The sequence below is a fragment of the Acipenser ruthenus genome, chromosome 11 (genome assembly GCF_902713425.1).
Source record: "Acipenser ruthenus chromosome 11, fAciRut3.2 maternal haplotype, whole genome shotgun sequence".
In the NCBI taxonomy this organism is placed as follows: domain Eukaryota; kingdom Metazoa; phylum Chordata; class Actinopteri; order Acipenseriformes; family Acipenseridae; genus Acipenser; species Acipenser ruthenus.
Window position 1 is genome coordinate 23,443,903 of NC_081199.1, and position 13,396 is coordinate 23,457,298.

General features: G+C 41.2%; 1 protein-coding gene across 7 annotated transcripts in view; it reads left to right on the forward strand.

Annotated features, from left to right (window-relative positions):
• The window catches only part of LOC117426356 (tensin-1-like), a 309,710-nt gene that overhangs the window by 212,651 nt on the left and 83,663 nt on the right, over positions 1–13,396 (forward strand). For all 7 annotated transcript variants that reach the window (XM_059033470.1, XM_059033468.1, XM_059033471.1 and 4 more), the window contains 4 exons: positions 837–887; positions 2,329–2,451; positions 9,666–9,730; positions 10,837–10,920. In XM_059033470.1, coding sequence (XP_058889453.1) covers positions 837–887; positions 2,329–2,451; positions 9,666–9,730; positions 10,837–10,920 — 323 coding nt within the window. The remainder of the gene's footprint in view (positions 1–836; positions 888–2,328; positions 2,452–9,665; positions 9,731–10,836; positions 10,921–13,396) is intronic.

A 13,396-nucleotide genomic window follows, 5' to 3' on the forward strand; every position in this document is an offset into this window, starting at 1 on the left:
TTATTTTAGACTGCGTCAAAGCCTTTTTCAGGTTAAACAAATCGACCCGTTCCATCAAGGTAAGCCATTTGTTTTTATCCATTACAGTGTCTCCAGCTGTGTATCCAGACAGGATATCTGTATTTTACTAAATCAGCGGTGTGTGAGAGGAAAGCCACCAGTTTTCATTAAGGAATGTAGAGCTACAAAATATTTGAGCTCGATTTAATCCAGCCCATGGTTAAACGATGTTAATTAAAGCTTTAAAGACAGGTAGAGAGAACATACATAAATGTAAAAATCTACCAACCCTATATTAATAAGTAAAAGTTGCTACCAAATGCCAAGCAGTAGTGCACTGCCTTTAAAAATGTAAGTTTGTTTCCCAATGCGTCTTTATTTATTTTAAAAAGACATCTAAGGACAGTACATCTGATTTGAAACATCTGATTTGTAACGTAGTTAATACGTTGTCTTGTTGCTTTGAATCTTACATAAATATTTTTAGACTTTGTGCCGCTGTGTCTTATTCCTTATGAAAGTCACTTGGTCTGTGCATATTTTGATGGTGAAATATTGCCCAAAGGTGCCTTCCCCCCACCCCCACCCCCACCCTTCATTTTCAGCACCCCGAGTTTGAAATTTGTTTCCACATCTCCGCTGGTATCACCTAACTGGAAAGCTAGTCTCATGACCACAGTAATTCTTTTCCTCTATTGTGGCTAAACTTCAGGGAACAAATACATTATTTGGATATTCTTAGCTACTCATTATTAGAATATCCTTAGCTACTCAGTCTCATTAGGTCTTGAATTCCAATGGTATGTGATAATAATGGCAGAGGTTTTGTTTTTCAGCTCTTTAACCTCAGCGAGAAACGGTATGACATCACCAAGTTCAACCCAAAGGTAAGCACCACGAAATTCACCCTCAGTCAACAGTCAATATTGCTGTGTCTTAGTAAAGGAATGGGAACATAGGTCAAAGTGCATTGTATAAATACATTAGGATTTGAAACTGTTCTTACCTATATATATATATGTGTGTATATATATATATATATATATATATATATATATATATATATATATATATATATATATACAGGTAGTGAACAAAAAAATGGAAACATCCGGGTAAATGAGGGACAGCAAGTATATTGAAAGCAAGGGCTTCCACACAGGTGTGGCTCATGCGTTAATTAAGCAGATAACATCCCAGCATGCTTAGGATCATGTATAAAAATGCTGGACAGGCCTGGTTGCCTATAATTATGGCTAGCATGGCTGCAAGAGGAGACCTCAGTGACTTTGAAAGAGGGGTGATTGTTGGGGCGCGTTTGGCAGGAGCTTCAGTGACCAAGACAGCTCAACTTGCTGATGTTTCACGAGCAACGGTGTCTAAGGTAATGTCGGCATGGAACTCCGAGGGAAAGACATCATCAGCAAAGGGCAACAGTGGGCGGAAGCGCATACTCTAGGATCATGATATCCATGCATTAATTTGAAGTGCAAGGCAAAACAGGCGAGCAACTGCAGATCAATTGACTGCAAATTTCAACCTGGGGCGCGAGCAGCCAGTTTCATCAAAAATGGTCCGCCGAGAACGCCACAGAGTGGGATACCATAGTGGCCCAACGCCCTATTAAGTGACTTTACATTGGTGTTTCCATTTTTTTGTCCACTACCTGTGTGTGTGTGTGTGTGTGTGTGTGTGTGTGTGTGTATATATATATATATATATATATAGATTTAAAGATAGAAGTAAAAATGATGTCACAATATATAGAAAATATACATTTGTGCTTCTGGCTCATTTCCTCTCCATTAGTGGTGTGTGGTTCTATCTGTGTCTTCTTATCATCTGACTGAGTGTCTCTGTAGTTTTCTTAAGTGCGTTAAAATGTAGTAAATGCCACTCCATTTAAACACACACATTCACTCTGATGCTGATTTCTAAAAGCATGCTTATACAATTTACCCAACTCCTTAACCTCAAATATGTATCTAATTGTTGCTGCTTGACTCAAGAGAATCACATCCGCTATAGCTGTCGAAAATGAGGTTCCAAAAAAAAAACAAAACCACATATGAATTGCATTTGGATACATATATATAAAGCATTCTCTAATGTGGCTTCCTTTTATATAACTTGCCAGGAAAAAAAAAATTGTAATCTTCAGCTCATACCACTTCCTATTGTGTGGTGTGGCTGTATATAGGAATGCCAGTACTGTAAAAGTATATAAAAATATATAGTATGTTTTAAGTGGGATGTTAAAATGTGTATTACATGTGGCAGGTTTTCTTCGAGTTTGTATCCTCTACCTTCCCTGTCCTTGTCTTGTAGGTGTTGGATTTTGGCTGGCCGGATCACCATGCCCCAGCGCTTGATAAGATCTGCAGCATCTGTAAAGCCATGGACACTTGGCTCAATACAGACCCTCACAATGTGGTGGTTTTGCATAACAAGGTAAGAGACTCCTTGCTTCCATCCTTCACCCTCCCGCAGGGCCTCCATCTCGTACTTTCCCCTTCCCTAAGCCTCTCATCTGGCCCTGGAGGTAGGAGACACCTTCCATCCCTCACCGGTTTTCCCTCAGGCTCTTAACTGCTTATTTCTCTCATTCCTCTTCCCCAAGGAATCCCCCTCTTTTTTGTGTGAAGCTGTTGTTCGGCCTTTCAATCAGCAGGTGGCGATGTTAATACGTTTTCTTAAACTCTCTGGGTGGCAAACAGCTTATTGATAGGCTTTTGCTAGGTATATGGTGACAGTTACTAGTTTGATTTGAAAATGGGGCGCAAATGGAACAGCAAATGGAACAGGTACACATAAACAAAACAAAACAAAAAAAAATAGGCCTAATTCAAAGTGTTTATGGAGGCATACATGTCCATTCCTCAGTGATTACCACCTCTAATTCTTTTATGGAAGTTGGTAGTGAAAATGAAACATCATTAAGTTGTGCAGTCTTGGTTACAGAAGTACTGTACCTGGAATCTGAGCACATGGTCAGCCCTTTATCAGAGTCTGTTCATCCTGCTGTAGCTGTTACTGCATGCTTTCAGTTTGGTCTACTGCCGAGGTTGCTGTGGCCACTGACTGTGTACGAGGTTTCTTTGACAACAGTAGAGAAGCTGGAAGCTTTAATCAGTTCATACATCAGGAAATGGTTGGGAGTTCCACGCTGCCTTAGCAGAGTGGGACTTTATGGTCAAGGAATACTGCAGCTACCAGTCTCTGCTCTAACCGAGGAGTTTAAGTGCGCCAAGGTCAGACTGGAAATGACATTAGTAGAGTCACGCGATAAATGCGTAAGGGAGGCAGCACCTGTGTTGAAAACTGGAAGAAAGTGGGCGGCAAAGAAAGCTGTGGAAGATGCAAAGGCTGCCCTTCGAATTGGTGATATCATGGGGCAAGTTCAGCATGGAAGAGGGGGTCTTGGTTTCAGTTCAACTCCTCCTACATGGCACAAGGCGGCCCCAGCTCAAAGAAGGAAGCTGGTAGTCAACGAGGTGCAAAAGCAGGAGGAGAGGATGAGGTGTATAAAGGCCATTTCCCAGGCCAAACAGGGAGAATGGATGAGATGGGAGAGTGTGGAACAACGCAAGATTGGCTGGCAAGACCTATGGTCAATGGAACAGAGCAGGATCAGTTTCCTCATCAGGTCAACATATGATGTTCTCCCATCACCACAGAACCTAAACCTCTGGGTAGGAGAGGATCCCTCATGTCCTTTGTGTTCATCACCTGCAACATTAAGGCACATTTTGACAGGATGTAAGGTGGCTCTTAGCCAAGGACGGTTTACTTGGCGCCATGACCAGGTGCTGCGATGTTTGGCCTTAGCATTGGAAGACAAGCGTAACATGACCAATAAGTTGCCACCTGTTCCATCAAAACATTACACACAAAAGACAACATTCCTCCGCCCAGGAGAGCAACCACCAAGAAAAGGTGTTAAAACCAATCCTCGCCCAGGACAACTGGAAGCTGCTAGAGACTGGAATATGCTGGCAGATGTTGGTCAACGGCTTATTTTTCCACCTGAGATTGCCACCACTAACCTTCGACCAGATATTGTCTTGTGGTCTGGATCAGCACGCCTTGTTCACCTGGTAGAGTTAACAGTGCCATGGGAGGACGCTGTAGATGAGGCGTATGAGAGGAAGAAACTGCGGTATGCTCAACTAGCCACTGAAGCGGAACAGCGAGGATGGAGAGTTCGGGTTTACCCAGTGGAAGTGGGTTGTCGAGGATTTGTGGCACACTCTACAACCCGGTTTCTCAGAGACGTCGGATTCAGTGGCCAAGAGTTGCGTCGCACAGTGAAGAACTTATCTGAAGCAGCAGAGAGGAGCAGCAACTGGCTGTGGTTGAGACGGAAAGATTCTGGCTGGGGACAGGTAAGTAAGCTGGGCTGAGTTGAGTGGGGGACGGAGGGGGGTGATGCTGGGACGCCAGAATCACCGTCGAGCCCTCTTGAGGTGTCGTGGGCTAGTCGACGAAACACTGAGGATGGAAGGTGCCCACTTGAAAACCCCAGAGATGTACCCTACTTAGCTCAATCCAGACGGTTGTCATGCTGATGCGCTGGGGAGGCCGCACTTTGGTTGATCCCCGGAGCCAGCATCGCAGCCGTTGTGTGTGCTGATGCGCCAGGGAGGCAAAATAAGCTGATCCCTGGAGCCAGCATTACACTTCAGCCATTAACACCAGACAGAAGGATATCTACATCATCATATGGAAGGAAACGTAAATGGATGGAGACGCATATGGATCACATTAGTTTACTGTAAAGCTACGTCTTAGTTGGTGCTTATCTTGGCGAGAGCCGAGTTCAAATCAGCATGAAGTTTTAACATCTACTCTCGTGTAATGGAAATCATTTATATGTATGTATATATATATATATATATATATATATATATATATACAGGGCCTTGCAAAAGTATTCAGACCCCTGACCAATTCTCTCATATTACTGAATTACAAATGGTACACTGAAATTTCGTTCTGTTTGATTTTAAAACACTGAAACTCAAAATCAATTATTGTAAGGTGACATTGGTTTTATGTTGGGAAATATTTAAGAAAAATAAAAAACTGAAATATCTTGCTTGCATAAGTATTCAACCCCTGTGCTGTGGAAGCTCCCAGTTTACACCGATGAAAGAAATTGCCCTAACGAGGACACAATTACCTTACCATTGGCCTCCACCTGTGAACCATTAAAGTTGCTGTCACATTTTCTGGATGAAAACCCCACTGTTGAAGGATCATTGGTCAGGCTGTGAATCTGAAGGAAAATGAAGACCAAAGAGCATTCTACAGAAATTAGAGGTAAAGTAATACACATGCATAGATTAGGGAAAGGGTACAAAATAATATCCAAGTGTTTGGATATCCCAGTGAGCACAGTTGGATCAGTAATCAGGAAGTGGAAGCTGCATCACACCACCCAGGCACTGCCAAGAAAAGGCTGTCCCTCAAAACTCAGCGCTCCTTCAACAATCACTTTCAAGGAGCTACAGAGTTCAGTGGCTGGGAGTGGAGTAATGGTGCACCAGTCAACCATATGAAGAGCTCTGCATAACACTGGCCTGTATGGGAGGGTGGCAAGAAAGAAGCTGTTACTCAAAAAGTACCATCTGAAAGCACGTCTGGAGTTTGCCAGAAAGCATGAGAGTGACCCAGCTGCGATGTGGGAAAAGGTTTTGTGGTCAGATGAGACCAAGATAGAGCTTTTTGGCCAAAACTCAAAGCGCTATGTGTGGCGATGACCTAACACTGCCCATGCCTCAAGACACACCATCCCTACAGTGAAGTATGGTGGTGGCAGCATCATGCTGTGGGGATGCTTCTCATCAGCAGGGACTGAGCATCTTGTTAAAATTGAAGGAAGAATGGATGGAGCAAAATACAGGGAAATACTGCAAGAGAACCTGCTTCAGTCCGCTAAAAAACTGAAGCTTGGGAGGAAATTCACCTTTCAGCAGGACAATGATCCCAAGCACAAGGCCAAAGCAACATTGGAGTGGCTCAAGAACAAAAAGGTGAATGTCCTACAGTGGCCCAGTCAAAGTCCTGATCTCAATCCCATTGAGAATCTGTGGCGCTATTTGAAAATTGCGGTCCACAAGCGTCGTCCAACCAACCTGAACAACCTGGAGCAAATCTGCCAAGAAGAATGGGCCAAAATCACTCCGACACTGTGTGCAAAGCTGGTAAAGCTGTTATTGCAGCGAAAGGTGGCTCTACCAAATATTAATGTGTGGGGGTTGAATACTTATGCAAGCAAGATATTTCAGTTTTTTATTTTTCTTAAAAATATTTCCCAACATAAAACCAGTGTCACCTTACAATAATTGATTTTGAGTTTCAGTGTTTTAAAATAAAATATCAAACAGAACGAAATTTCAATGTACCATTTGTAATTCAGTAATATGAGAGAATTGGTCAGGGGTCTGAATACTTTTGCAAGGCACTGTGTGTATATATATTGTAGCGATCTTGGTTCCCGCAGGCAGGCACATCACACTGGGCGAGGCAATCCACAAACAGGCGGAGGGCGGGCGCGAACCCGAGACCTCTCGCACTGAAGCATAGCGCCGATACCGCTGTACAAAAGAGCCGGCTCCTTTGCAAGGAGCGTATATCGGGCTTATGTCTTTGTGTGTGATTACGTCACCTACCAGCCCTACTGCTGCCTTTTCCCGTGCACGCTACACTCTCCCCTGCCAGCCTCAAGTCCGCCCCGGACTTGCTAACCAGGCTACAGTCCGACGAGTGCGTTCTGGGGTACCTGCGTCCACTTCTGACACCAATGTAGCGTTCTCGGTTCCCGCAGGCAGGTGCATCACACAGGGTGAGGAAATCCACACACAGGCGGAGGGCAGGCGCGAACCCGGGTCCTCTCACACTGAAGCATAGCGCCGATACCGCTGTACAAAAGAGCCGGCTCCTTAGCAAGGAGCGTATATCGGGCTTATGTCTCTGTGTGTGATTACGTCACCTACCAGCCCTACTGCTGCCTTCCCCCGTGCACGCTACAATATATATATATATATATATATATATATATATTCAGTCATCTCATGTATGCAGAAGTTTGTCCTACATATCGCAGCATATTGCAGTGCAAATCCTGTACTGTTCTCAATTTAGTAAAATGCTAGGAAATTATCACCTGAGAAAAAGGTTTTGAAAAATCACTGATGAAGTCATGACTGCTCAAGTTTCTTACAGGCTTTACCTTATATTTTTGATTGACTGTTTTTAAAGTTATGGATGAATAACCTTATAAAGGAAGTATGAAAAGCTAGAAAAGAAACAAGTTACAAATTGGCATTTAAAGAAACAGTCATTTACAGGCCACGTGATTAACTGTGCAGTATGTTATTTGGGCATGAAATGCATAGATACAAAGGTGCCAAACTGGTGAGAGCATCTGCATCGCAGACTGAAAAAGGGAAATACAGGTCACTTTTCTTTAAGGAAAGACAGTGTCTACATGTACCGCAGTGACTACTTGGGGAAGATGACAGCTGCAGAGGACTGTGACATCAAAAAGTGGTTAGTTAACACAAACTGTAACCCACACACTACATGTTCAACCATAACAGAGCACAAGGAGTTCCACAAGATGGATTTTCACCAAGATCTGTGGCTAGTGCTAGTTTATAGTGAACATGCCTTATAAAGGACCTTAGTCTCATTTGCTGGACAAAACAAGTACATATACATCTACAGGTAACATTTTAAAATAAGTGTCTGTAATTCTAATGTAACTAACACATGATGTCCTACTGATTTCAAATGGAATTCCCAAGCATGAGTTCATGACATACTTTTCATGGCTTCATAACATTTCCCTTAATACACATGAAATAATCATGAACAGACACTTATTTTAAAGTGTTACCAATCTACACACACAAAGAGATGAAAGGAATAGCTGCTCAGAGATCAACAGATGGTTGGAGTGTTTGGTGCAGGTGGGGTAATAGAAGACAAGCACAGACAACAGCTAAAATTCTTTATAGGGTCTGATCTGACTATCTAAGCAAGGTACAGTAAAAGCATGGGAAAGCACATGCATGAGTCACAAAGAAATTTGGGCGCATGGTTAGTTAATATAATACGCTGGGGAAATGCGAGGTATGATTCAAAATGACAAGGGTCTTGTCTTCTGTGAACAGCACAGAATACATTAAATGTACTTATTTGTCTTCAAATAAGTACTTATTTGTCTTATAAGTACTTATATGCTGTTTCAGAACTTCCATGCACTGCACAAACTTTTACTTCCACTGTGAGGTTTGAACCATTTTATTTATAAAATGAAAATCTGAACTATTATGGTTAGAAAACTTGAATAATTTCAATACTAAAACAATAGTACCAGTAATGGTATAAACTAGCAATTGACAATAGCAAGTATTGTTATTGAGTGATTTCTTTCTATTTCTATGCAGTTACACAAATGTAATTCCCCTGGAACAAATCTGCCCGTTGTTTATTTTTTATATAATCTTTTGTTTCAGTCGATCGCGTGCATTCTCTTAAATTGCTCTGCACAGCTGCTAGTAACAAACATTCTCACCGTCTCCCGGCAACTCTCCTATAAAACACAGCTGATGGAAAGCAAATTCATTAACTTACCTCATAGCAGCATGACAACCCTATACAGCAGCACACGGCACTGCTGTAGTATCCATGTACTACAATAAATATCATTGTGATACCATTTGGCTGTCAAAATATGAAAATGTTCCCAGTGGTACCATTCAGCCAGTTGCCTCATACCCTATGATTATAAATTACATCTTTAATCTTTGTTATAACTCAAAACCTGGTGTCTTGATATGGTGATCCTTGGTAGTCATCAATGACTTTGAAAACACAATGTTCAATTTTGACTGTACTGTATGTGACAAACCTTTTGGCTAATAGTGTGGTGTTTTTTTTTTTGTTTGTTTTGTTTTTGCATTGGTTTCTATTGAACTGTTGGGTAACTTTATTTCTCTCCCTATCATTTCACATCTTGGCCCACATCACCTATTTATGCATCTCACCCTCCTAATTTTTTATTATTATTTCTTAGCAGACGCCCTTATCCAGGGCGACTTACAATTGTTACAAGATATCACATTATTTTTACATACAATTACATTATTTTTTACACGTTATTTTTACATACAATTACCCATTTAAACAGTTGGGTTTTTACTGGAGCAATCTAGGTAAAGTACCTTGCTCAAGGGTACAGCAGCAGTGTCCGCCACCTGGGTTTGACCCACCACCCTCTGGTCAAGAGTCCAGAGCCCTAACCACTACTCCACACTGCACCCCTCAAAACTGCTGAGCTTGAACGATTCCACCCTCTCCTGGAGCTGATCCTTCCCTGTGCTTGGCATTGTCATACTACAAGGCATATGCAATGGACGTGCTCCTTATTCAACTGGACGTCATACCTTTCCCAAGTCTTGCCCACTGTACAAGAATGAGATGCAGGCTTGTATCGTAATTCATAATTTTGCACTTTACTATGCTTTCCCAATGTTTATAACACATATTTATCATATATGTACCATGCTTTACCATGGGGAACTGTATACCATACACGAGCCTGTATCTTTTGCAAAACGCTTTCTCTCACGCTCCCTCATTCTAACTTTCCACAGGGTAATCGTGGACGGACTGGTGTGGTTATAGCAGCTTACATGCACTACAGCAACATCTCTGCCAGGTAAGGGGCCTTTCAGTTAATCATCTAATACCACTTTCCTGACACAGCTGTGTGAAGGAGGTCATGCTTAAGAAATATTACGCCTCGTGTTTCACAAAGGAGGCTTTATTGAGACACATGTCGACTTGTTGAACTTGCTTAGAGAAAGCTTAGTCTGAAATGTCAGTGTGCACCTTTATAATACCTCCTCTGTGCAGTGTGGTATTTTTTGTTCCCTCATCCTGACCTACTGTACAAAATAACACAGGTGTTCCTGATACTTATCTAGTGTCTAATAAACTTACCACTTTTATATGGAAACACCCCCCTGTTTATTGAGATGGTAGCTTCCTAAAAATGAGTTAGTCAAGCTAGGGGCGTATTTAAATGTGTGCTACAACCTCAGCACCGTACATGTAAACTGTACACTTCTGTGGATGAACTCTTGTCAAAGTGGAAACAACTGGGATTGAAAGAGACCTAGTTGTGATATTATGACTGGCATATGCCCCAGCATGACAACTTCTGTTGCAAACCTCAAAGCGGCTACAGCAACAGCTGCAAACTACTACAGCACTCGCCAGCTTTGTGCTTTTGCAACAGACTGAAGTAGCCACTTCCAGCAGTTTAGGAACATGCTGCACTCTCCAGGACTGCCCAAGTTTTCTGAAAACATGCGTCTGTGTGTTTAAAACCAACTGGCCTGAATGAGAAACAAATAAGAGACGTGGGGCCTGGAGAAGATTTTAATGGGGCAAAATGCAAGTCATCTGTGGCCGTGAATCATCTGGAACAGGCAGACCACAGGAACAGTTATCACCCGGGAGGACGTCAACAAAACTTCTGGATACGTCAAAGCTGGCCCTTCCCAATTTTTATCCAATGTCATTCAGACAAAAAATATAATAATAATAATAATAATAATAATGTAACCTCTGTTGTACCTTTTTTACCAATGGCTTATACCATTTTAGCTATCTCGTATTTTAGCATCATAAGTAACATATAAAACTCCCAACCTCAATATTTGATCACCCAAGACCAATGAAGCAGTGATGTTGTGTAAGATCACAGTGTGCACTCTTGTTTCCATTATGAATGGTATTCTTTTTTGTGTTCAATTACAGTGCAGACCAAGCGCTGGACAGGTTTGCTATGAAGAGGTTTTATGAAGACAAAGTACTTCCTGTAGGCCAGCCCTCCCAGAAGAGGTCAGTTTAATTGCACGTCCTGTTTGCCTCACTGGTAGTTTCCTGTGTAGTATATAAGCTTGACCCATGATGTAATATATACCGTTCATCCATGTTGTCAACTCTGTTCATTTTATAATGTTGTTATACACCACCTTACATCACACCCTATAACATGAACATATGGTGTTAGTTATCTTACTTTAAACTAAATGCATGCTTAAATTAGTCTTATGACACATTCAGTCAGGCCTGTTTGTATGCATGTTTCAAAGCTCTACATAGAAACTGAACCTGTAGTTCACCATTAAGAGAATGAACAAGGATAGATTTGAAACTGACAAACTGAGACCCAATTGGTGCTTTTAGGGTCCACCCCACTTAACAGCCAGGCCCACTCCTAACTTTAAAGGGGATTTACAAGCTTTCAGCATTAGGCTCCTGTGCTGTTATTTCCTGAGTGGGATATAATTAGCTGGGACCGAGTGCCCGGCAGTCTGCAGTTATTATTGGAGGCATTTGTGACATTATCATGGAGAGAGCTGTATTTCTGTACTGCCAAACCAGTATCGGGTAGAAAGGTTTCAAATAACTACTGGGCCACAACCAGTGACTGCGCTATGGGTTCAATGCTAGGATTCCATAGTGGTGTTGCTTTTTGTACTGTGGGGGCTACCTCTTTTCAAAGCTAATTAAATAATGCACTTACTTTTCATACAGTAACTTTACCTACATTGGCTTTTGTTTATTTAAAACATAATATTTTGACAGGCAGCTAATGTATTTCAGACCTTTCAAAGGGGAACTACTTGTTCCTACTGAAGTCATTTAACAGAATTTGGGCCTCACTGAAAAAAAAAAAAAACTACAATGCCCAGCCTGCCTTTGGACATCCTACTTAAAAAAAACAACCAGCTGCTGCTTCTTGTCACTGGCCTGATTAGAAGCATGTTGTTGAGGCCCTTTGTCACTAGATTGGCTACACATTCTGTTTGAACCTGTGCTGTGAAAATAGTTTGAAATGGCTGTTCTTACATTTGCATACCACATATACTTAGCAGCCTTCATTTGCAAAAATGGCACCAGCTTAGCACAGCTATTGGGCTTATGTTTAATCAAAGACAAAGTTTTGAGTACCACTTTAAAAATGTCGACTCTGGATAATGCTAGATTATTAATGTTATGTTTCTGAAAATATGCCTTTTTAGACGGTAACCCCCTGACAAGACAAATGTTTACGTAGCCCAACTTCTGACTTCGACTGCCGATTTAAGTCTATATTGTAAAGCAACATATGGAGAACCGGACTGGTTGGCTGCCATAGTTGTGACATCACAGGTAGTTGCAAAAACTGTGTTGCCCATTAGTTGGTCAACAGCAGAAAGTCCAGGAGAGCACCTTCTAAAACAATTCTGTGTTAGAACACCTCATACAGTACACCACAGCGTCAGATTTTACTTAGAGGTTCCCCATCCAAGTACTGATCAGACCCAGTCTGGCTTCATTTTTGAGATCTGCTTTTAGATCATTATCAAGATCCATGGTGGAATGGCTGCTGTTTTAAATAGTTTTCAAACTTTTATAATTACACCGTATTTAGTATTTTCTCTGGGAAAGTTCTGAGTACAGACCTAATGTAACAAATAACTAACATTCCATAGGCTACAATTTAACCAGTGCAGTGTTTTAAAAATGTACAACTGCAATCGTATACTTTGAAAACATACAAGTTGTAGAAATCAACCAATGTTTAACTTGGACACTAGTGTCGAAGTGGAATGGAAATAAAAGACCCTCAATATTTCCAGTATTTATGTGTTTTAAAATAAAAGCTTATTGAATGTTAACCCAGGTTTTGCCATTTTTGTTTACCACCATACAACAGGGACATAATGTGGGTCATGGTGCTGTATGTTTTAATTAAATATACCTCTAGGGAACAAACTGTATTAGCTTATTTATTCAATGTTCCCCTAGGGAGAGTCTATTTTTTGACAATGATAGTGTTACATGTTTCCCAGAAACTGAAATTAAGTGTTGACAGTCTCAGATTGTTTCTGAGGGGGTTAAGCATTCCAATCTACGCTCAAATATTGTTGTAATAACAAGTGGTCATATTTGAATCACATTTATTTGCTGTAGTTTTGGTATTTTCAATTGGACTACTCATTACAACAAATATAGACATGGGGCTTACACATTTACTTCAGCCTGTAGTTTCCTCCGTTTTAAACAGAAGAGTACATGAGAACTATTCAACGCCACTGGAGCCTTTGTAAAACTGGGAGGAGGGCAACGGTTTTCAAGAATAATTTTGAGAATGCACTTTTATTTCTAACAGACATAACGAAATATAAGTCTACTGCCTCCCCCCCTCAGCTCCGCCGCCCCTTGCCCTATTCACAAAACTCATTTAAAAATGTTTTTTAAATCTTTTTCCATAGATTAAATAAAACCTTTATCATGAAACTGACTGTTGGCTTCTTTTCTATGAATA